General features: G+C 36.9%; 2 protein-coding genes across 3 annotated transcripts; both read right to left on the reverse strand.

Annotated features, from left to right (window-relative positions):
- Nucleotides 1-1,519: 1,519 nt before the first annotated feature.
- On the reverse strand, nucleotides 1,520-5,511 carry LOC147855779 (GDP-mannose transporter GONST1-like). The gene is made up of 9 exons (XM_087330532.1): nucleotides 5,296-5,511; nucleotides 4,590-4,785; nucleotides 3,591-3,730; nucleotides 3,384-3,513; nucleotides 3,207-3,305; nucleotides 2,947-3,101; nucleotides 2,726-2,842; nucleotides 1,925-2,022; nucleotides 1,520-1,832 (listed from the first exon to the last, which is right to left on the reverse strand). Exons 1-9 carry the CDS (start codon nucleotides 5,373-5,375, stop codon nucleotides 1,792-1,794), a joined length of 1,056 nt encoding a protein of 351 aa, XP_087186658.1. The 5' UTR covers nucleotides 5,376-5,511; the 3' UTR covers nucleotides 1,520-1,791.
- A 3,913-nt stretch (nucleotides 5,512-9,424) lies between these two features.
- LOC147855780 (uncharacterized) lies at nucleotides 9,425-16,453 on the reverse strand. 2 transcript variants are annotated; one of them, XM_087330124.1, is made up of 9 exons: nucleotides 16,103-16,453; nucleotides 14,503-14,546; nucleotides 14,383-14,428; nucleotides 12,564-13,367; nucleotides 12,090-12,433; nucleotides 11,378-11,589; nucleotides 10,764-11,020; nucleotides 10,419-10,597; nucleotides 9,425-9,820 (listed from the first exon to the last, which is right to left on the reverse strand). In XM_087330124.1, exons 1-9 carry the CDS (start codon nucleotides 16,344-16,346, stop codon nucleotides 9,737-9,739), a joined length of 2,214 nt encoding a protein of 737 aa, XP_087186250.1. In that variant the 5' UTR covers nucleotides 16,347-16,453; the 3' UTR covers nucleotides 9,425-9,736. The 2 variants fall into 2 exon arrangements, with proteins under 2 accessions (XP_087186250.1, XP_087186251.1); XM_087330125.1 differs by having other exon boundaries at nucleotides 14,503-14,565; nucleotides 16,103-16,234.
- Between the last annotated feature and the right edge of the window lie 9,167 nt (nucleotides 16,454-25,620).

Raw genomic sequence — 25,620 nt, forward strand, 5'->3', positions numbered from 1 at the left:
TCCTATAATCTACATTTAACTTTTACATTGATTATTTTCAAACCCAAATCATTACAAAAGTACTCTATATAAACAATGCCACATATGTTGTGAAGCACACATGGTCAATTTTGCAAGAGTATATACATTGAAGTTTGAACATCAATTGCTTCTATAGGCAAAAAGAAAAGGAAGCTACTATGAAGGGTTATCACACCACAATTTCGAATCCAATTCTTATATCACCTTGAAAATACCTTATATAATATTACAATGGATTATAGACATAATGTAAACAAGAACTACTCTTATTGCCACATCACTCTATACAATGGCCATTCTAATGTCATCTAGCTACATTCATGTTCTGCACGAAATACAAAACTTTTGGATATGATCATCATTGTCATTAACTTGAAGTTACAAGAACTCTAACAGGGCAAATCTAATGAATTGCACATTGTTCGGAACATAAATATTCTCCATAAGTGTGCATAGTTATATATAGTCAATTAGTTAAATCTATCAAATGCAAAGGGCATACAAGACAAACTTGCAATTGAATGCCATCACTATCCCTTGAGGCTTGCCATGTAGAAATATACACATCCATCTAGGAGCCCTTTCTACACACGTCTATTGATGATAACCCTTGGTGATGTGCAATGGGTCAACTACATATCAATACATATATGGAGCCCTAAATGTGTTATTTTGTCCTGAACATATGCAATGCAAAAGTTCCCTTTCAAATGTGCTTGAATGTATTACTTTATTATTGGATTTGGAACATAAGCATAAACGCAACCATCTATATGCACAAACACACTAGCATACAAGACTATCCATGAAGCATAGTCTACGGATACAAGACAACATGAGATTTAGGATCAAACACTCTAATCGGCTAAACAAGAACAAATTTGGATGCACCTCTATATAAAATTTAAAATCAAATTACTTCATATAAAATCAATGAAAGAGAAAATGGATCAAAAGGCATTAAAAACGATCCAAAATTCCACCTCAATTGGAATATATTTTTTCTACTATTGGAAGGGTGAGACTTGAAAGTCTGTAAGACTAAAATACAATAAAGAAATATTCACGATTGAATTTATAAATCTTTTCATGTTCGATAAGCTAGAGTTGTTTGTGGAGGATTGTGATAAAAACTCAAATGATCTGGTTAAGATAATAGAGAGACACATTCAAATGTGTCTATCTAGTAATGTTGTGTGGAGAGTATGTTCAACTCAAATAATCCAATTAATATAATCTGCATAATGAACAAACTTATTGGCACCTTAACCTTACGTATTTAAGCATAGATACGTCTTCAAAAAGTTAGAAACTATGTTTTGCTTAACGAAAGATTAACTTGCTTATCAATAGTGAAAATCTATAGTTCCTGCAAAATCTATAGTTGATTTTAATTAAAAGGGCTATATTTGCGAATATTTCCTTGGAAAGTAAATAAAGATCTTGTTTGGTGACTGGTCCAAATGGGTGTCTCAAAATTATGAAACCATACACAACAAAAGAATGTAACCAGCATTTCAAACAGAGTTAAGCATACAATCATCTCTATGATCTCTAACGTTTAGCAGTCTCTTTATAGTCGTAAGTGACTATCTCAAGATCATCAAGAATGAGGCCCAAAAAGGATGATAAATTGAACATAACTTACATACAACACATGAATCTTCACAAAATTGAGGGGAACTTGGCCTTGTGTAGTATTTCCTTTGAAATTCCACTAGCCACATAATGGAAGATATTGAATGCATTGCCACTCCACATATTAACACTTTACATTTTTGCTTTTGCAAACATGACCCCAGCAAAAAGACCTGCAAAACATTTCGTGCTTACCGAAATATATGCTTACTGAAAAAAACTTTACATTTTAAAAAGAATGTGATTTTAAACTATATATGCTTACCGAAAAGTATACTGAACAGATTGGTCAAACTGATAGGAACATTGAAGAGGAGAATGCCAGCAATCGCAATCGGGATCTTGTTTAAAGACCCTACCAAACTACAATAATAATCACATTACTCTCTCTCTCTCTATGGTGTAAGAACTTAATTTGAAACAGTTCTGCATGATGTTGAAAGATGGAATGCTGACTAATCACAAAAACAAAACTTAGTGAATAGCCAACAAATCCTTGGTTGTTAATTTGTATTGAGGCTTGAATTATTTCTCCTGAAATAGTAATCTGTTTATGGAACAGTCTGAATACTATCATTCTCTACCCTTTGAAGCACTAGTATGGCTGTGCATTGCAGAAATTCAGTGTTTTTCTTATTCAAGATCCTAATCACTCCAAGTTGTTTCCTAGGAGAACTTACCACCATCCCTTCCTGTATGAACAGGTTACAGGTTAATGAGGAAGTTACTGACGACCTACTGAATTATTGTATCAGGCGCGTTCTTTTACTGTGAGCGAGCATGGAAATCTAGGCAAAAATTGGTGAAGAGGGAGACTAAAGGGCCATCCAAGAACTTTAAAATTTGAGAAGCAAACTATATACACAGAGACATTCGCTTTCTCAAAGTTCATGAGCAATATGTCCATTTGTGAGCTTTCCAAAGGTAGAGTAAAGAGTACAAAATAGAAACCTGTCGATGCCAAAATTTACCTCAAAAAAACATATAAAGTTTCTTTTCTTTTCTTTCTATCTTCCAGAAGAGCCAATTTGATACTGTGAAATATGAATATGTATCAAACGCATACCTATAAGTAGTTGGACCAGTTTGCCGTAAGAACCACATGGATGTAAAACTGATGCCAAGTCCCACAAATCCACTTACTATTGTTACGAACCAAAACATTGGAAGTCTAACAACAGGACTGTTTCCTCAAGAAAATCAATCAGGACAATGCATTAGAACCTATACATGCATCCTACAAGTAAACTCTCCCGTATAACAATAAAATATCTTAAATATACTCACGATGTAGAAAGATATCGCATCTCATCAAACATCAAGGCTAAAAGAAGTCCAAATGGCAATGACAAAGCATTATTGAGCAGGACCATCGAATACTCATTCAAATTTCCAGATTTTGTTGCCCCTTTTGCTACGTCCATAACTTTCCTGAGCGTTAACTGTATGGACAAAAGTAATTTGTTTTTTTCTGGATGACAACTTTTGAAAACAGACTAGAAAAATATCATTCAGTTCATATGAGAAGCATGTTGAGAATTCCTTACCGAATATGCTGCTGTTAGAAAACAATTTACGATCTGCCATGCATAGCCAATGCCACTAAAAGACATGTCACTTAGACCTCCACAAACAGCAGAGATAAGCTACAAAATATCATAAGATCCTAATTATTATCAAAGAAACAAGAGTTTATCAATTTACATTCAAATATGAGACAATACCATTAGCAAGAGGGAGGTCCAAACTTTCGAGTTGTGTTTCTTATTAAAAAAGTAAGCTTCTCCCACTGCTGTAATTATGTTTGCTGTGTTTTTCATAATCGTGAGCATAGCAATATTCATGTACTTCAAACTGCAAAAAGTAACTGACTTTTTGAAATGGAGACATTGTTAAAATGATAATACCAAAGCCCATTTACCAAATCATACCTTAAAATACTTGAAATCAGCATTCCAATAAAGATAATGTTGACTGGGAGCCAAACAATCACAAGTTTTAACGTCAACGGTTCAGTTGTGATGTATCCAAAAGCCTTTAAAGCACAGACAATCAATACACACACCAAATTCTGTATTGAAACAAAACGCAAGGAACATTAGGAGGAATTGCTTGCATGTGCATGGCCAGGAAGGCATGGCTATGGCCCTAAACCCTAAGGAACACACACTAACCATACTGTAAAAACAATGTCATGAGATCCTAGTATATTTATATTCGTTCTATTCTAAGGGGACATTTCAGTAGAAAATATTTTAAAAGTTATTTCAAAAATAAAAATATATAATTTGGATCTCATGTTAAATCAATTGAAGATAACAATTACAAACTACTTATTTTCGTTTTTCCTTTACATAACCGAAAGCCTAGTTAGCTCATTGGATTCCACCGAAAAGCTTAACTATTTGATGAGACTGCGGCAATGTTTAGAAAAATAGTGGCACTTAGCAGGTAGATTGCCAGGTCCTTTTTCAGATCGGCACAAAGTAAGAAAGGGTTTTGTTTCAAATCCACTTTTAAGTTGTTTATATAAATCTGGTATAAATCCATTTGATTACTTACAACCATATTCATCAAAAGTTAACTTTAAAATTTATGGCAAATATAACCGAAATGCCTATGTAATTAGTAGTTTGCTATGGTGAGGGAATCTTTGCTAATTAAGTTTTCCTTTGTTTTTTTCTCCAATGCCCCTGAGTTCCTGTCATTTCCCCAAATACTCACGGTAAATCCCCCACCGAAGAGAAAAAAGGGATGAACTGATCATATATTTGCTCAAATAGCACATTGATTGCTCTTTCAGTAATAGATCCAAGGCATTCTGGGAATTAAAGGATAATGAGGGGTTTGTTACGAGATTCTGAATTAATTTAATTGCAAAGCATAGGTAGAAGACACTGATAACTGGTAAGCAGAAAAAACTAGCAAACCTGAAAGCACATAAATGATATCCCTGCTCCAAAGTTATATCCAGATAAGGCCAACTTGTTAAGGAGAACCATGCTACATGAACATAAACAATAAGCAACTCCTGCTATAATTGCCTCCCTGTTCCTTCTCCGGTCCTCATATACAACGTTTGCTTTCTCATCTTGCAACGCATCTTTAGTTTTCTCCAAAAGCAACCTATAAAACAAAGCAACAGCGAATTAATGAAAACTTCACATAATACTTGACAAACAAATAATCAGCTTTGCACAAAGGTTTGATGTTAACACCATCATCATAAGCGAACTTAAAACTTCATGAAATAATTTTGAAAAAGCAATGCTCAAGTTTTATTTTACTAGTTCCACAGTCTTTATTTTCTACATATACGCCTAAAAGTTCATATACTAAGTATTCAGGAGAAAAAAAACATACATTTTCCCTACAGTAAGAAGATTTCACAGAAACGATTCTATAATTTTAGAATGCAGAAAGAGAACATATTGCGTTGTCTTTTCTTTTCTGCATTCAACAATGAAGTTCATCAACTAGGTATGCAAGAGAAAAACATACATTTTTCATGGCTTTGAAATGCAGAAAGAGAGCGCGTCTTTTATTGACTTTAACGATTCCATGGCCTTGGCACACAGAAAAACGAGCATATGTCGCTGTCTTTTCTTTTTAAAGTTTCAAGAAAAGAATGTTTACCTGGTATCTTTCAGGAAAGGGTCTTGCTTCTCTTCATCTTCTAGGTGATGATTGTGGATGCCATTAGCAGAATGAGCCATGGAGATGATGATGAGCAACGCAAAGCAAAGAAGGAGCTGAGAAGAAGAATGGCGGCGAATAGGATGAAGAAAATGAAGATGAATACGATAATGAAGGCAACGTAAAGAAGAAGGATCGGGGGGGAGATGAAGTTGATGACGATGACTAAGACTAAGACGAAGAAGAAGAAGAAGAAGAAGAAGAAGAATCTCAGGAGGAAGAGGGGTAATAAGAGAATGACAACGAAGAAGTGCGCGATGATGTAAAGAATGGAGAATCAGTAGGAAGATGGAGATAAGGAAGAAGAAGAAGAAGAAGGAGAAGGAGAAGGAAATGAAAATGCTGGCGATGGCGATGGCGATGGCGATGAGAAAGAAGAAGAAGGTGAGGAAGTGGCGTTTCGATGGAGAAGCTGTTGCAGAAGAGACGATGATGATGGGAAAGAAAGGGAAGGAGGAGGAGGAGGAGCTACCATCACCATGGCTGGCATCATCATCATCATCATCATCGCGTTAATTGAAGAGGACGAACAGCTGAAGACGACACAGACACGAGGTTCGAATGCCATCGCTTTCTCTTCTCTCTCTCTCTCTCTATCCGTTTTGCTTCTTCTTCTTCTTCTTCTTCTTCTTTTCTCTGTTTGTTTTGTGTTTTCCAATAGCAAATCGAAAAAGCAAAAAAAAAGAAACAGAAAAAAAGCAGAAAATCAAAAAGCAACATAAGAAAAAAAAAACTTTATGCTTTATGCCAAAATTTCAAAATAAACGAGAAAAAAGGTAAATAAGCTCGCCTTCTTTTTCCTTTTTCTTTTCATTTCTTTTATTTATTTATTTACCTTTCATTTCTGTGTTCTGTTTTTTTTTTTTTTTCCGGTTTGCCATTTGTTCTTTCTTTTTCTTTCACTCGTTTTGTCTTTTTTCCTCTCTTTTTTCACTCTTTGTTTTGTCTTTTTGTTCTCTTTTGTCCAAAAAATTCCACTTTTTTTCACTCTTCTGCTCTTTTTTTAGCTTCTTCTTTTTGTGTGACCCACCCTCGTGTTTCTCGATCTTCTTCTTCTTTGCTCAGATTGCTCTTTTATAGCATATGGTGCTCTGGTGGTGCCAAGGGAATGGCTGACTCTCCAAACAAAAGCCCTTCAACATCTCTCACCTTTCCACTTCCATTCCCTACTCTCTCTCTCTCTTTCTCTCTCTCTCATGTCTTTGTCTTGTCTTGTCAATGAATCTCGCTTAAGCACGAGGAAGTTATGGGCACGCGAAGAAGTTATTTCGCAACATGCTCGAATCCTACTCTAAAGAGCCTTTAAAACGACACTTCTCTCTCTCTCTCTCTCTCATATTAAAAAGTATATATCTATCTATCTATAGAACAAAAGGTTGTGAATTGTATGATGACCACAAAGATATCGACCTCTCTCTCTCTCTCTCTCGTGAGAACAATAGATATTGAATGGTACAAAGACCAAGAGGTTGAGTCTTGAGAATGTGATCGCTCAATTTCACCCGGATGGGGGACCCGAGAATGGTTGGGCTCATTACAGTCCAAGATGCTATGTTGTTCACTGAGAATGTGATAGCCAAATTCACGTGATAGGAAGCTTTTGGAATGATTGCAATCCAAGATGCCATGAAAGAAAGGTATATGTATTTCAGGACAATTATGTTGAGATTCAAGATTCCTAAACATAGGAAAGAAGTGGGGACACATATTCAAGGGCTCTCCCAATGTTGCAATGCCCCATCACACAAGGCCATGATTTTAGACTAGAGATGGATTGGAATTTTCCAACAAACACTAGTTTATATAAAGTTTAACGAAATGAGGTATGTCATATTCTAATATCCAAATCTAAATGAATGTTAGAGATGGTTTTTTGGGAATTGGGTTTTTGCAAGCCCATCAAGTTGTGGAAGGGGACAATAGAATTTGGATGGAGATCTTGTCTTCCCTTTCATGCTAAGGTTTTTATTCGGAGAGTTTTGGTAGCAAGATTAGATTAGGCATATGCATTAAGGAGTAGAAATGTTGCTAGTGGCGTGTATGTTATTTGTACATTGGTGTTGGAACATAGTACACACAAATTTATCAATTACATTCAAAGTATCATCTCAAATCAATACTTCAATGTAGAGTAGAAGTTAGAACCACCCCACCTTGTCAAAAAGAAGTGTATATATGTGGTGTGGACATCCAAAATAGAGAGATCAAAGCTCGCTTTCCAATAGGTTTTCTCATAATTGGATTCCTTGGTGTTTTCACCACACTTGGATGTTGTGTTTCAAATTTTTGGGTGTTTAGGCATATGGCATGCTTGGTGTAGCTACATTTCATGATATTGGATTTTATTTCACTTTACAATTTTCAGTATGTTCAGATTTGTAATTGTGGAATTTGTGATGGGGTCGCATGTCTTGAAGGGAGACATGTTGCACCCAATTTCTAGTATGTTTTCGTCTAACATTCAAATTGTTCAAGAAAGAGAAGTTGTTATTCCAAAGCCCAATGGCATTGAAGATTTCCTCATTAGGTTGGAAACATGAAAAACCTTCCATATATGAAAATATACTAAAAAATGCCAAATCTATTGAAACATGAAACTCTGTGAGACAATATTTTAAACTTTTAACCATAAAGCTACTAAAATACAATAGAGACATTTCATCTCACCTCTATTGTGATACAAAGGCTAATACCAACATCTAATATCAATAGTTCCTAACTTTCCGGAGTGCTCGGAGAAAGGTGTCCTCATTCCCTTGAATGACGGTTGAAATTTTGAAACTTGTCAAGTTGGTTACAAATATTAATGAAAGGAAATGTTTTCAATCAATTTTCTTCTAACGACATAAACTTATCACACATTCTCATAATTTCCTATTGTTCCTATAATAACAAACATAGTAAATTCTCATAATTATTTATTGTGCAAGCCTTTCTTCACTCAAAAGATGGTTCAACTTATTGGTTGTAAGTTTTCATAATTTTCAATGAAACGTATTTCAGAAACTTCCGAACAATATGAAATGCTTGGTTGGAGATATTAGCATACAATAGAACAATCCCGATATTAGTATACAAGAAATCTTACAAAACCCCATCCCTTAGCCATAAATCTTTGTATTTCAAAGTTTTCCTACTATATTTCTCTTTTTAGCTATTGAATATGTTACTTTGCCTTCTAGAAACATGCTTGTATCCGAGGTGGTTAAGTTGTCATTCACAATGTTAATGGGAAATGTAAATCATTGAGGAAAAGAAACATTCAAGTAAAAACACCAATGCATTTATGAAAGATAAGACAGATCAAAACAAAGGGAAATTTCATGTTGTGAAGTTGTAAGGTAGTGACCACAAGGTGTTGCAACTTATCAAATGTGAAGATTTGCATGAATATTAGGGGGAACAAATCAAATGTTAGTTCCATGTAAAAGATTCCAGTTACTCAATGATTTATGACTTTGATCATTTAACAATTTCAATCTCTACATTTGTCTTTCTTTGTCCTCTAATGGCATGTAATGATGTCTATTATTTGTTTACCTAGTTTCCCATCGTCCAATGTAATGACTTCTCTTGTTAATTAATGTACATAGTTTTGGCACACAAATTTACTTTTAACGATCCATTTAAAGGTTAGCTTAACCGTCTCATTCTCTACTTTTTTCTAACTATTCATCAAGCAAGCACTCAAATCTCCATTTTTTAATAAACACATGTCATTTTTGACTCATTTTGGTCATACCTCTCTAAAGAGCCCAACTATTGTGGTGGTACCTTTTTCTATCAAAACTTCGTTTTACAATTTAGTGTGATATTTTGGTTCAAAAAGATGTTTGGCCACTTCTTTAAGTATCCAATACATTCACAAACAAGAGGAAGTGCATGTCACTATGCCATTGATTAAAATATCTTCTCATCCCCTTGGTCACCTTGTTTCATTACATTCTCCCTCAATGTGGTGAGCTAAGATGAACTATAGTGAAACGGAGCAATATTGCAATGTGATGACCCTTGGAAGTGGCATGACACCCCATTTCTAGAAGCAAGTAATATATGAGGATAACATAAATTCTCTTAACAATCTTCAATTGCTTTAAAAAATTGTTCACATCTCAATACAAATCATCATCATACATCGGACATGCACATCCTCTACATATCCATTTATCGACAACTTACAACACTCTTGGCTTGTTTGCGAAAATTGCCAACAAAAACAAGCTCCTCTTGTGCCATCACAACATTTGAGCCACAAACTAAAAATAGCTGTCATGTTACACCAACAACAATGTACAAAAGTTTCTGAAAAAATGAATCCTTGCAAACATTGGATTTCTTCTACGCACCCCCTTTTCACGTTATTTTTGCAGATACATTATATTTACACTATTGCACCATCTGGCATGCTATTAGAACTAGTCTTCCGATGGTGAAATAGTTTTGCAATACTCTTGCGTTCACAATCCTACATAAACAAACATAGCATTTTAACACCAAATCAGTATAATACAATGTTACAAGGGATATAAACATAAGTTGTAATCTTCATACATTAATGGAGTCAATTAGGCTAGCCTATGGCCCCTACAAATTGATTCCATTAAAGTAAGGTTCATGTTCCATATGCGCTCATAACATATAATGGTAAAGCTAAAGGATGGTCAATTGATTTCACCAAAGCAGGAAACATGCAATTTGAGCATGGAATTAGAAAGGGAAAAATACAAAATACTAGGACATTGTTAACTTATTGGGTATTAACCAGGATACCCCAAAGTTTCTAAATAAGATAAGATCAATTTCTGTCAGGGAAGTTTTGTAAACTTTGGGGTGTTCCAATAATTACTACTCAGGCAGTTTTTGGAAACTAAGGGGTATGTGATTTTTACTTTTTCTTTTTTACTTAAGGATATTCTAGTAAATTGCCCAAGAAATTAAGGAGTATTTAAATAGTTTTTGAAAACTTAGGGGTATTTCAGTAAATAACCAACAAGTTCTACATATATTCTGGTAAAATTTCCCAACTTAAATAGTTGCCAAAGTAACAATGATGAAAAGTTCACCTTAAACATGTTCAGATAGAACAGCTTCCCTGGATTTGTTCTCACCAGCTTCATGTATGTATACGCAAAGCTTAACTGGTCACGAGATGTAAACCGATCTACTTCATTGAACCATAAACAAGAGAAAAGGTTTGACATAGGAGAATGCTCTCGAATGATAAATGAACCTTCCGGAACATCTGCAATGTCTCAAGAGAAAACAATATAAGAGGAATTGCTAATGGAAAAGAATAACTATGAAATTGGTGAAAAAGTATAAAATATGTATAAAAAGCTGTACGAAATAGATGTATACAATATGTCTGATTGTGTTCTAAATACAGGCTGCAGGGTTTGAAAACTTACTGCTTGGGAGTAGCTTTTTTGGGTCTGATGCATTGAACCTTGTTAAACCATCTTTCTGGTAGAATGCAAACTGTTCATCAATTGCACTATGATTGTACTTATTCAGTTTCTTGTTTTGCTGCACTTCTTCCCAGACACAGTGCCGATCATAATGATTCGAAATGGCATATTCATGGCCTTTTCGCCACAAAAAATATTCTAGAATCAAGATAGGATCATTCTGCAAGCGAAGCTTACTATCAAGCCATATGGAGAACCTGTGATAGAGTTTTTATACCATAAATAGTCATAAAAATCTTTAACCAAATCATGCACTTGAATGCAAATTTATATCATCAAAGAGATGCTCTAGATCAATTTTATGCAAATTTCTGTTGTGAAAAGACAAGTTCTGGATGAATGTATATTCCTGTTGTAAAAGAAATTTTAGCATGAAAAGTCATAAAAATATCTAACCAAACCATGCATTTGAATGCTTATTTATACCATGAGAAGCTCTAGATAAAGTGTATGCACGTTTCTGTTATGAAAAGTGACGTTATGGATCAAATTGTCAGTATATTCATGTTATAAAAGAGAAGTTCTAGATCCATTAAGAATGAACATTCCCTTACCGAGCAGTTGGAAAAAGACGATGAGACAAAAACTTAGGAATCTTCCCAACCCGACGAGCATCTGTATATGGCATATTGCTCACTAGTACAAGTTTCCATAAGCCAAGATAACCTCTCTCATCCGGTTGTTGCCGCTCCTCCTTTAGTAGATCTAATGTTTGTTGATCTACAAACATAACGAAGCACACATCCTTCTTGAAAGATCCTGTCAACTGGACAATTAATAGGCCCTTCCTTAGTAAAGAAACTAACATTTAAAGGCGACAATGTTTTTTTCTTCATTCAATTTTTTTCTGAGGGGGAATTGATTGCCATTTCTGGCAACAAAAGGTGGGATGGGAATTGAATTTCTGACCTATGGCATACAAGGATATAAAGAAACAACATAATAGCAGATATTTTAAGAATGGGGTAATATAAATAGGGAATTTGTAAATTCACAGTTTTTTCTGTATTTTCACAGTTTTTTTTTTAGTTCAGAAATATGATTACAAATGATAGCCAGAAAAACTGTGAAAATACAGAAAAAACTGTGAATTTACCAATTTCCTATAAATAATACCCTGGTATATGGCCTAATATATGTACATGTACTTCAATATAATAAGACATCACCAAATAATAGTATCACGCTTGGTATTAGGCCATACACAAAGGGTATTTTGAATGCTACCCCCTATAATAATAATATATTGTAATGACAAGGGCATACTCGAATCCTTGGAGAATGAATATTATCTGAGCTGCCAAATATACATGAGATTACAGCAACCTTACAAGTACTCATATACCGAGTATCCTCTTCTGTAAGATCAAAACCCGATGTTCTAGAACTTCCAGATTCTTGAACAAAACCACAATGAATAGTTTGGTCCATAGCTTGGAAGGATCGATTCCTTTGTAGAAGTGTTTGATGACCAGCAAACCTAGTTTCCCAACCAGGAACTCCCTGTGAATCTTCATATTGTATGTAATTCAAGGAGAAGTTCCTAAACCGACTATTAGGTTCCGGAAATCCATGACTGGTGTTGAGAAAATCAATGTGGCATGGATCGCCTGGTTTGGAAAGAAAGTAGCAATTATATGCACCAAAACATTCAAAGGCCCTACTAGGAAATCAAAGAAAATTTTGAATAGCAGAGTACGTGATATATCTTGCATGAGGCATTAATTCATAGTAACTTACGTTGATGATGGCGAGTTTTCTGAACCGATCGATGCCGCGTCACAGCTTCCCTTTTCAAGCTTCTCGTACTTTCTTCATGGATTCCACTTAGTGTCTTGGAGGTTTCCATTGAGTCACCCATTACATTGTTCTTCTGTAGCTCTATGTTATGTTGGGGATTACGAGTTTCCTGGAAAGATGTTTGAGGATATTCTTCTTCATAAATGTCATAGAGCACATTTTCATCTGAGAGTGAAGTTTCACTTTTGCTCACTTCAGTTGAATTCGACTGACCTATATTTACCTTGAACGTGATATCCTCATCAATGGTTCGACTACCTCCGCTATGATCATGATTTATTGCTGCCTCCATAGTATTCAAACCTGACGTATCTTGTACTTTTGAAGTGTAAGGCTCCCTCTCAAAACCATCTTCAAGTTTCTGTTCATGTTCACGCAGCTCTTTTCGACCTCTCTCATTGTATAAGCCACCATTTCCTATACTGGAGAGCTTCAATGGAGTTTCTTGCTGGTGAAGAGGATCAGATTCCCGTTTTACATTAGTAAAACTACTATCTCTTTTAGCCTTCAACTTTGCATCACTCTTTAAACTTTCATCTTTCGAAATATGTCCATGAATCTGCTCATCATCCATTTCCACGTCATCATCATCATAATAATCTGAATACTTGTTCCGCTTTCTATCATCTTTATCCCAGTATCGTGAATCTCTATTTACAAAGTCATCTTCCACAAATGTCCTGCCAAATTGAACTTCCCTTTTCGTTTCATGGTTTTTTTCACCATCAATATCATCCTTCCAATCTGTATGAGTAATTGATGTTACAGTCAGCTTGAGCTTAAAAATGATATAAATCTTTGTAAGTATTAGCTGCACAAATTTTCCTACATATATCTACAGCAAATCCCCCTTCCATCATCACATACATTATTCTTTTTTTATCGTAGTTAGCTTACCCTAGTGGTAATTTGTTAGACTACCAGCACAAATCCTTGGGTTCAAGCCTCAACTTCCACACCTCTTTACTAAACCATAGATACTTTTTCCTAATTTACTAAATGCCACTGTGGAATGTACAGGTTGAAACCATGATATCGTAGTTTCCACCTGACAACCTGACCAGATGAGCTACAACAATCTGGGCAACAGTATTCTTTTCTGATCTTAAATGAGCTTTGGTGAAACATCTCAGAAAGTAATGAGTTTTCATTTTTCAATATTTAATTGTTGCATCCTATACTGTTAGAATCTCAGCTTTAATTTAAACGAGCTTTTGTGAAACATCTCACAATATAGGATTCAGTGTTGAAGTACTTTAGTTGTAGGGTTTTGTGTTGAGATGGCTCTGCTGAGGTAGCAACTTGCCCATAAAGAGGTTAGACATTTTTTGCTAAGGGATCACAAACTGGTCTCTCCCAAAAAATCTCTCTTTCCCTTTTTGGAAGGCAAACTTCCTAAATATATAATAGGGTCAACTTAGCAGTCCTCCACTAAAGCTCTCCAATCCCTCAGCTCTCCCTTTTCCTCTTAATTTTGTAATAGATGGTGCTTAAAACAGTGTGCTATGTGCACCTGTACAATACACACTCAGTTTATCTTTAATTACATGACTAAGAAACTTTGCCTTTTCTTTTAATTAAAAATTTAAGTTTCCTAAAAATTGGCAGTTTATCATGCACTAATCAGTTTTTTACTTCTGTATTTCTAACACATCATACAAACATCAGGGCTTGTAACTCCACTACAAGTCGAACATAATCTTGTGGTTAACTGGTACCCTCTCCCAAATCAACAATTAGCACTCACTTTAGCACTCACTTGTATTTAATTTGAAAGAGTCACTGGCATTTCTTTGCAATGGATCCTGTCAACAATAAGACCATTGTATCAGAAACATATATTGTTTTCTAAAGCAAAAATGCATGTTTCACCAAATACCTGGTTTTCCAAGAAGTCATGTGTTTGTAACCACGCTGGTCTACCTGTCATTGTAACAAGGATCTATCCTAATCCAATAATTAGATTAAATAAACCATAAATAATTGAATAACAAGATAGAGCCTAGCAGCAATACTTTCCACTTCAAGCAACCGTTTTCTACATGTTTAGATGCATCCCATAGTAAGCCTGGCGGTTGTAGATTCAGCCATGGGGATGAGAATGTGCATGGAAAGAAAACACCATGTGGAATAGAGGGTAGGCTATCCATTTACATATCCAACTCATGGGTCATTCCAGAGTATGTGCCTATTTTTCTTGTTCCTATCCTTAAGTTGGTTCCTAATGAATAAATCATCTGTTATTATGTGTTGTAATAAGGTGGTTATGCATAAAGCATCTACGGTTATGCAAGAAAAAAGTAGCAAAAGTTAACGTCTTCAGATCTCAGAGCTAGCAGATGCATGAATAAGCAATAACATGCAATAAATTGTTTTCTAAATCATATGAGGTTACGCGTATTGTAATAATAATGCAAGAAAAGAGCAACAAAAGGTAGAGTCTTAGGATCTCCAAACTAGCAAATGCATGAATAAGCAACAATACGCAATAAACTATTTTTTAAAACAACAAAAGCAATGAACAACAAAGTAGAGGATAAGGAACTAGCATCAAAATATACGTCGTAAGTGAGGGAGGTATTGAAAATAAGCACTGCTTTAGACTTAATTTTGTAATGTTAATACAGACATATCCACCTATAACTTCAGACTCAGCCATAAGACCCATATGTTAATGAAGGCATGTCCACATATAAATTCAGACTTATTCATGAGAACCCCACATTCATAAACACAAGTTCACATATGCCTTTATAGTCAATCATGAGAAACCCATATTAATGGAAACACATCCACATATTAATTAAGATTCAATCATGAGAAAGAAAGATATATAACGTCTCTTAAGAGGCCATAATGGCTATGCAGCTGAACCAGAGATTACATCTCAAATTGTTATCTCATCCTGGGGAACAACAAATCAAAATAATTATAAATATAAAGAGACCACTAAGGCTACCAGGGAGCAACTGAAGGCATACCCACATACAATTTTAGACTCAACCACGGGAAATCCATGCTAATATCTAAAGATACCTTTAGACTCAATAATTAAAACCTCATGTTAATGAAGACATGCCCACATATAGCTTAAGACCAAATCAAGTTAGAGATGACATCCTGAAATATAAATTAGAGTCGATCATAGACAGAAGCAATCATACACACAACCTTAGACTCGATTATGGACATATTTGCATAAAAATTTGAGCTCAATCATAGAGATATCCACATATAAATTTGGACTCCATCAATTTGAGGGATATAACTTTGGAAATCATTATGTTAATAGGAAATATCCACCTATGAACTTCAAGTCAATCATATGTACATATTTCAGCTCGATCATGTTAATAAAATATTTCCACTCTGAATTTCAACTTAATCATGTTTATGAAGACATACAGATAATATAGCTTTAATCATGTTTATGAAGACATAACCATACAAAAATTTCGATTTAAAATGCATAATCTGACCTTTGTGGTTCCTAACGAAAGAGAAGAGATAATTCCCTCCTATAACAGTGAAGCTGACCAGACACAGAGCAATCACTACGAAGGCACCATATCCACATGAAGAATGAGAAGCCCTAGCTCCTGTTCTGATCTGCTTTTTTACTCTGTAATTGTTATATTTCATGACTCCAATGGGAACAGTACTGCTCTTCTGATGATCAGAATTTATAGTATGAAGATCTTGCTGCGAACGAAGAGAGGCCATTTCTCTCTACACATCCTTTTGTTAATTTTCAATCCTTCACAATTCTTCTTTTGTTTGTGAATGCATGGTCCTCTGTTTATTTTCTTCTTCCTGAGAGAGAGAGAGAGAGATCAGAGAAAAACAGAACAAGTATATACTTTTTGGGCTTTTGTTTTTGTTAATGAGAAGTTAAGTATTAAAAAACTCTTAGTCTGTCTGAACTTTGCATTAAAAAAACAGAGACTGAGTATTCAAGAACTCAATTCAAAGAAGCAAAAAAAACCTAATGTGTGTGTGTGTGTATTGTAAATTTGTATGTATGTATGTATGTATTACAACAACCTAAAGGCTCACGGGTCACACTTCCACATGAAGAAAAATGAACACGGGAAAAAAATGCCTCAATCTCGGCTTGATCGCGCCTACTTGGGGCCTCCTATGTATACATGCCCACACTCTAAAACACCTATAAGATATGGTTTCAAATCTTACCAAAATAGATGACCTTACAGAATTCACAGATTGAATGCATTACCTCACATCGATTAGCAGACATATAACCTCACCAATTAAGCTCTCTCTCTCTCTCTCTCTCTCTCTCTCTCTCTCTCTCAATTGCATGAAAAGAATGCTATGTACCTTGTTGATACAACTGACTTAGGTGTTGCCACCACATGGGTGGAGGGACATGTTGAAGTGCCAATAGGTAGAAAGAACACGTTTGTCGAGGAGACAAGGATAGAATTGTTAGGAATATGTCCCTCCTGTGGGAGGAGCCGACAATTGAAGACAAGGAGTAGTCGATTGGTCAGGCTGAGAGCCAACAATCGATGACATGGAGAGTTGACAACATTCTATAAGTGATCCAAGTTGAAGAAACAACCGACTAGTCAGGCCGACTGGACAGTCAACATAGGAGTCGGCAAGTCGAATCAACTAGTCGACTAGTCAACTGATTAACTGTTATTGTTATTACTATAATAATAGGAATAATAGTAGTAGAGGCTACATTTGTAAGTAGCCCATATTGTGTATAAGTATAAATACACCTAGGGCAAACTTATAGTGTGTAGAACAGAAAGTGTAGAGCATAATAGAGAGAGCCCTGTGTGGCTGATACACTATGTGCAGAAGAGTGTTGTATTCTTGTTCCTTTTTGTATTCTCTATTGTATAGTGGATCTCTGTTCCTGTGGTTTCCCCGTTTAGGGTTTCCACGTAAAACTCCGTGTATTTGTTGTTTTCACGTTCTGTCTGTACATTTCAACATATCGTCATCTCAGATCTACGATCCCATCTCAATAATAACTTAACTCCATGTCTTTTTGATAGTTTGTCATCCATTATTACCTTTTCATGTCTCATGTTACACAAGTAAATTATGGAAGAGAGAGCTTATTTTGTTTACTTCCGCCATGATCATGGTCAATGTTAGATCCTACCCCAATTGTTTATTATTTTTATGACCCCACTATGCTCCAACTAGTTTGTGATATACTTCCACAAACCCTTTCTAGTTTGATACTCTTACCTCGTCCACTTCTTCAAAGTCCTATCTAGAACATTGTTCCATTTGTTTCTATGTCATAGTGACATGATGAAAACAAAGACAATGATGATCGAGAGATAACATGCACATGTGGCCATGTACAATTGAAAGAGCAGTGACATTATGAACTCTCTTAAATATTTCACTATTAAGGTTCCGATGGACATATGTAGGCAAGATGAATGCAAAGAAGATTTGATGTAGAACATAATCAATACTTTATATATTAGAATATCTATGTGCGTAAGGACATCTGAAGTTCAAACAATTATATATGGGGTATGGAGTTTGGGCAACATTCAACACGATATTTCTCAATTTCACATGAGGCCACATGGACATTGAGTAAAAAAAAGAAGAATTGGTCTCACAAATCAAGGTGTGTTCGCTTCACAACAAGGAAATTATATGCAAATGAGGTATGTTTACTATTAGAGCACTCAAAATACAAAGTTCATAAGAGAAGAGTTCCCTTTGCTTCTTAAGAAGAAGGAAGAGGTTTTGATTATTTCATAAATAAGCCACCAAAAGTAGTGGGACATATCACCATAAGAGCCATTTAGCATCATGGGTAACAACTCATATTTTTGGGCCCAAAATTATGGGATGAGCTCCGTTAATTGTTTACTTTTGGTCCATTAGGCAATTAGACACCTATAGGATGATAATAAAGATCACGCGGCATTTGAATGGATCAACATGGCTAATCTTGCTTTCTCTCTCTTTTTATTTGGGTTTTGTTAGTTTTCACTTCTCAAACAAGTGAACAAACTATAGCATGTGTATTGTTTTTGTCTTACATGCCACATTGGCCTCTCTAAAGAAATCAATATACTCCTTATGCTTCAATCTCTCTCTCTCTCTCTCTCTCATCGAATTCATATAAATAATTTATTGATTCATTGTCTAATTGATGGCACGACAAGTAGTAGTTATAATGTTATAATATGTGGTTTGGTTGTTCCCATTTATATAGTCTACCATTATGATCATGTCATCTTGCAAGATAGGGGAATATAGCTAAAAGTGAATCACTCCAATCATCGTGTAAGGTTATGATTGGTCAACAATATTGAATCATGGAAATTCCTAGAGAAGTGCAATTGTATAACAAAGAGTGAAGGATATGAAACAAATGACCAAGCTAAGGCTTCTAAGTATCTTTTTCTGTAAATAAACAAGGATCTAGGCATGTAGGTTAGATTAGATTAGGTTTGTTCATTGTGCACAAGGAGACCAAATTTCACTTACATGACCAAATAAACATATATTATATGCATCTCCTTCTAAGAAAGGAGACTCCTATTATAGTAAAAACACTCTATGTGTAAATAATGCATGAAATATGTGCTCACCCTTCTTGGTGGAGATTTGTGTAGGATACTTAAATTATCATGCTCATATAACAAGTCATCATAATTATCGTGAATTATATCTTATGTCGAGCTTGCAAGAAGCAAGTAATATTCATCCTCCACTTGATTTTGATTGCATATCTTCATAATTCAACACCCAAGTAAAAGCTCTCCGAGAGCTAAGACTCATGAAGCTAGTAAAATGTGGTTATATACGTTTTGGTCTTTGTACCTTGTATCAGGGCCAACATTGAGGATTAATAATTTGATAATAATCCATTTTTGACATTATAGCATATTGCCACTTCTTCCTTAGTGCCTCTTGGAATCTATCCTAACTGATCACATACTTCATATCATCACCTAAAGCTCCAATAGATCTTCTTCTTCCCATTTTTTAAACCATTTTATAATGTCCACTACTCAACCAAATTATGAAGTGATTTGCTAATATACATACTTTTCTTTGGTATGATAAGAGGTGACTATATTTTATTGCACACATGTACACCCACTACATATGGGATCAAACACACATTGGAGAATTGAGCTTGAGATCTCCGCACCAAGGTTGTTAGGTACGTTAGGTACAATATGGATACCATAGGTATTTAACGTATTAATACCCGTATAGTACCTCCCAATTTAAAAATACGTTAAATACGTTTTCTTAATATGTTAAATACTTATAAAATACGTAAAATACGTATAGTATGTTAAATACTTCTAGAATTTGAAAATTATTTACCTTTCTAAAAAATATCTATAATATTGTAAAAAACATCTATGTTTACACAATTTTGTGATGTAAAATATAATTCTACATCCTAAAATGCATATGAGACATTTGAACATTTCACATCCTAAAATACTTGTAGTAATATGGATGTCGAGATTCCCTTATTCTATAAATCAGTGTAAGTGTGTATCACGATGTTCTACTTCAAATTGTAATTATTTACAATTATGCCTTTATAGATTGAAGAATCGTCTACGATTACCACACTCATGATAGGTTTCTCTTTTCTTCGTTTTCTTCTTCTTCTATCTTCTGTGATTATCACACTCAGGACAGGTTTATGTCTTCTTTTCTCTCTTCTTCTTCTTCTTCTTCTTCTTCTTCATTGTTGTCTCTTCTATTCTTCTTTCTTCCTTCCTTTGGCTTCTTTTTCACTAAAATCTTTTTTTTCTTTTGCTTTTTGTTAGGGTTTTACTTACATTTTCTTTATAAATACGTATTATACCTGTTTTTAAATACGTTAAATACCGTATTGGACAAATGTACATGATATTTGACTGAACAACATTGAGGTATAGTACGTACTATACAAATGATGAGGTACTATATGTCAGAACCAAGGATAAAAGATAGAGTGATGGAAGAAGGATATTAGAGAACACGAGAAGAAAGGAACGAAATACTAAGAGAAGAATGGATGTATAAGATAGAGAAAGAAAGAGAATGGATACAAGATATGTAATGAAAGCTAAAGACTGGTGTTGATTCGAATTGATTTGAGAATACATGTATGCCCTTATTTATAGGTTCCTATAGAATAGCTTAGAGATTTCTAGAATGTTCTAGAATGTTCTAGACCTAGAATGCTCTAGGACATTCTAGAACATTCTCGAATAATCTAGAGGTTTTACAATAATCAATGTAATACAAGAAGTAGCTTTTATTGTTTCATATAACAATAAGCTATCTTAATGGTTGAGGTTTTCAAGTATGGATTACAAGGTTCGAGGTTCAAGTCCGGGTGACGCCATAATGGTCATCTGTTCATGACACTATCCCTCCTTCGAGAACGCCGAGTGGAAATCAGCGTTAACATTGTTGGGCCGGGCTTGTTTGGATAGTGACGATGGAAGTCGTTGACCAGAGCTTCAACATTACAAACGTTATCAATGGGTTCCCAAGTACGATCACTCGGAGGATAGCCAAGCCAATCAACTAGATAATAAAGCTTATTGCGCACAATCTTAGAATCGAGAATAACAGCTACCTCGTATTCGGGGCCGTCCACAAGTTGTACAGAAGGCGGTGGTGGCACGACACGATTAGGAATTAAAGAGGTGCGGCAAGGTTCCAAAAGAGAGCTATGAAAGACAGGGTAAAGCCTCATATGTGCAGGAAGGTTAAGACGAAATGTTGCATCATTAATCTGCGCCGTGATGACAAAAGGACCTAAGCGTTGATAGTCAAGCTTAGCACACGGTCGGGTAGTCTTGATGTGATGACGAAGCAACCATACACGGTCACCAACCTTAAATGGAGACTTAAGACGATGTCGATCGACATTGGTCTTATGGTGTGCTTGCGCTTTCTGAAGATGTGACGATAACTTGAACTGGATTTGTTGTAGTCGGTGGAGGTGATGCGCCGCACTAGGGTTCGTGGCACCTCGGGAAGATCCAGTATACACCATCGAGGGTGGTTGCCAGTGTAGGCAAAGAAAGGTGTAACTTTGGTAGAAGAGTGGACCGTGTTGTTGTATGCAAACTTGGCAAGATGTAAAATATTACTCCAATCATCTTGTTGATAACTAATGAAACATCGAAGATATTGCTCGAGCGTTTGATTTGTGCGCTCTGTTTGTTCGTCAGTTTGGGGATGATAAGCCGAAGAGAGTTTGCAAGAGATTTTGAGGCCTGCCCATAGGTGCTTCCAAAAGTGTGAGATAAATTGAGGACCTCGATCGCTAATAATATCATTCGGGAGACCATGATGGCGAAACACTTCACGCATAATGAAATCTGCAGTTTCTTCACTATTGATGGTCTTTACACATGGTACAAAATGTGCCATCTTGGTGAACTGATCCACTACTGTTAAAATAGTATCAAAGCCTTTGGAAGGTGGCAGATTCGTAATGAAATCCATAGAAATAGACTGCCATGGCTTGTTGGGAGGGGGTAATGGTTGTAGTAAGCCATAAGGGTGATGCCAAGGTATTTTGGCGCGACAGCAAGTGTCACAAGTGCGAACATAATCTTCGCATTTTTTTTGCAAGTGAGGCCACCAAAACGAACGTTTCACCAGCTCAATGGTCTTGGAAATACCAAAATGTCCAGCCATGGGGGCATCATGACAATGTTCCAACACTTGAAGTCGGGGTGATCCGTCGGGGACGTAAAGGAGATTCTTGTGGAAGAGTAAGCCATCTTGCCACTTGAAGTCCTGATAATGTTGAGATGACCCTGGCAATGTGGAGCAAGGTGGACGACTTGAACCATAGTGGGCTAAGACATCCTTAGCGAAATCATCTGAATGAAGTTGTTGCCGAATAGTGTCAAGAAGGGTAGAATCAAGTGGCGTGGCATAAATTGTTGTTACCTGTAGCTTTGATGGTCCGAGGAGAATTTGCTTTTGATTGTCAAAGGCCGGATCTCCAGGTCGAAGTGCTAGATACGAACGCCGAGACAAAGCATCTGCTTTCCCTTGTTGTTTTCCGGGGCGAAAAATGATCTTGAAATCAAAACGCGTTAGAAATTGGGCCCACCATGCTTGGCGTCTATTTAATACTCGAGTTGTTTGAAAATATGTGAGATTTTTGTGATCACTATAAATGATAATCTGATGAGGTGATCCTTCTAGAAAATGACGCCATTGCTCGAATGAGTCGACCACAACTAGTAACTCCTTGTCATGCACCTCATAGTTTATCTCCAAAACAGTAAATTTTCTCGAGTGAAACGCAACTGAATGTGTCTGTCCGTCCTCGCCTAGTTGCGATAGGATACTCACTAATGCAAAGTCCGATGCATCTGCCTCAATAGTAAATGGCTTTTCAAGATCAATATGTGCTAGGATGGGTGCTGATGTGAATGCCTCTTTCAGTTGCGTAAAAGCCTTGTCCGCTACGATACTCCAAAAAAATTCTTGATTTTTCTTGGTGAGTTGAGTAAGGGGCAACACAATGCTTGAATAATTATGTATGAATTTGCGATAGAAGTTCGCAAATCCGAGGAAACACTGGACATCCCGAACTGAGCATGGGGGTTTCCATTCCAATATTGTTTGGACTTTTGATGGGTCCATGAAAACACCCTGGGATGAAATAGTGTATCCCAAAAATTCGACTTGTTTGCAATCAAAATTGCACTTCTCAAGTTTGGCATAAAGACCATACTTCCTTAGGCGTTGAAGTACTTGCCATACATGTATATCATGCTCCCCCTGTGTTTTAGAGTAAATCAATAGATCATCTAGGTAGATGATTAGAAAAATATCCAAGAAATCCCGGAAGATGTCATTTGCCATATGTTGGAATACTGCAGGTGCATTTGTGAGCCCGAAAGGCATGACTGTATACTCGAAATGACCATACCGAGTACAAAATGTTGTTTTCCACTCATCTCCCGGCCGAATTCGAACAAGATTATATGCACCCCTTAGATCAATTTTAGTAAAATGCTTTGCCCCACCAATGCATTCTAAGAGATTGGAGATTAAAGGTAAAGCATACCTATTCCTTATGGTGACTTTATTTAAGCCTCGATAGTCCATGACCAAACGAAGGGAGCTGTCCTTTTTCTTCACAAAAAAGATAGGAGCACCAGCTGGAGACTTTGAATGTCGAATAAACCCATGTGCAAGATTTTCCTCGATGTATTCTCGAAAAACCTCAAGCTCAGTGGGTGATCAATTGTAAATTGGACCCCACGGTGGCTCTTTTCCTGGTTGGAGATCAATAGGACAGTCGTACGGCCGATGCTTTGGAAGAACACTAGCTTTGACTTTGTCGAAAACATCAACATAGTTGATATTTTTTGGGAATTTGGATGTCTGAATTCGCTTGAGTGACACTAGAAGGTGTCACTGATACTGCAAATAAGAAAAGCTCCTCCTTGTTGCGAATCAACGCTCCGATTCACCTTCACCACCCGGCCACAACCGACAAATCGCGAATCAATGCAGCAGAAAATAGGAAACACAGAGAAAGACACGATAACACAGGGATTAACGTGGAAAACCCTATACGGGAAAAACCACGGGAGTCCTCGAACTCCAACTATCACTATGAACAGAGATGTACAATGGTGAAGCTTCAAGGCAACAACCTTGAGCTCACTGTCTTCGCCACAGGCGGCGGTAATACACAGAGGCAACGACCTCTTCGTCTCTCTCTCTCTCTCTCTCTCTCTCTCTCGGCTGCTCTCTTCACTCTCTCTAAGTGGAAAAACAGAAAAATGAGTAGCAACGTAAAACTGTTTGCCCTAAGTCATATTTATACACATATGACTTTCAGGCTATTTACAAATATAGCCACAAGGGCCCTTGGCAAACATATTCACAAATATGTCCCCGCATCCGGATCTCTCTCCGGGTACATACCTCATCCGGTTCCGTAGCCGGGTCTTTGTCATCCGGTTCCGTAGCCGGGTCTTTGTCATCCGGCTCCGTAGCCGGGTCTTCATCATCCGGCTCCGTAGCCGGGTACTCTTCATCCGGCTTCATGCCGGGTACTCTTCATCCGGCTTCATGCCGGGTACTCTTCATCCTCCGGTTCCGTAACCGCAACCGGGCTTGCCGTCATTCATCTCCGGACATCCCATCCGGAGGGACCGTAAATCCCAACAAACTCCCCCTTCACTTCGGCATGGGATGTCTCTCCAATCCGATCCTCTTCCGGCATGCTTCCAGCTTGTCGGGTGTAAGTACCTTAGTCAGCATATCCGACCCGTTCTCGTCCGTGTGGATCTTCGTCAGCACGAACTCCTTGTCTTCTATCCTTTCCCGGATCCAGTGATATCTTCGCTGGATGTGCTTCGTCCGGGAGTGATAGGCCGCGTTCTTCGCAAGGTGGATGGCACTCTGACTGTCGCAGTAGAGTCGGTACTCCTCCTGCCGGATACCGAGCTCTCTAATGAAGTCCTTCATCCATATTATTTCCTTGCCGGCTTCAACAGCCGCCATGTACTCCGCCTCCGTGGTTGACAGTGCAACCGTCTTCTGCAGCCTCGACTGCCATGAAACAGCTCCCCCTGCATACGTCATCACATACCCTGATGTGGACCGGCTGGTATCTGCATCAGCCGACATATCCGAATCGGTAAATCCATCGAGTTCGGGCTTACCGGAGCCGAATCGGAGGCACATGTTTGCCGTGCCCTTCAGGTATCGGAGTATCCATTTGACCGCGTTCCAATGCTCTTTGCCGGGATTGCTCATATACCGGCTCACCACTCCGACTGCATATCCTATGTCCGGTCGGGTACACACCATCGCGTACATCAAGCTCCCGACGGCAGAGGCATATGGTACTTTCATCATGTCCTCCTTCTCAGCCTTTGTCTTGGGGCTTTGCTTGCTGGACAGCTTGCAGTTTGCCGGGAGTGTTGACCCCACCGGTCTTGCTTCCGACATGTTGAACCGGTGAAGCACCTTT

Source organism: Azolla caroliniana, unplaced genomic scaffold (assembly GCF_043228905.1).
Source record: "Azolla caroliniana isolate FFs.n. ecotype wild unplaced genomic scaffold, voAzoCaro1.0.p SCAF_14, whole genome shotgun sequence".
NCBI classification, from domain to species: Eukaryota; Viridiplantae; Streptophyta; class Polypodiopsida; order Salviniales; family Salviniaceae; genus Azolla; species Azolla caroliniana.

Excerpts from the sequence above, each read along its gene's own strand:
- LOC147855779 (XM_087330532.1), bottom strand. The coding sequence starts at position 5,375 with ATGGCTCATTCTGCTAATGGCATCCACAATCATCACCTAGAAGATGAA. Across the intron at positions 2,843-2,946 it reads ATGCGATATCTTTCTACATC|TCCTGTTGTTAGACTTCCAA; the intron begins GTGAGTATATTT and ends TTGAGGAAACAG. Across the intron at positions 2,023-2,725 it reads ACTGGTCCAACTACTTATAG|TTTGGTAGGGTCTTTAAACA; the intron begins GTATGCGTTTGA and ends TTATTATTGTAG.
- LOC147855780 (XM_087330124.1), bottom strand. The coding sequence starts at position 16,346 with ATGGCCTCTCTTCGTTCGCAGCAAGATCTTCATACTATAAATTCTGAT. Across the intron at positions 14,547-16,102 it reads TTTCGTTAGGAACCACAAAG|GTAGACCAGCGTGGTTACAA; the intron begins GTCAGATTATGC and ends TTACAATGACAG. Across the intron at positions 10,598-10,763 it reads AAAAAAGCTACTCCCAAGCA|ATGTTCCGGAAGGTTCATTT; the intron begins GTAAGTTTTCAA and ends GAGACATTGCAG.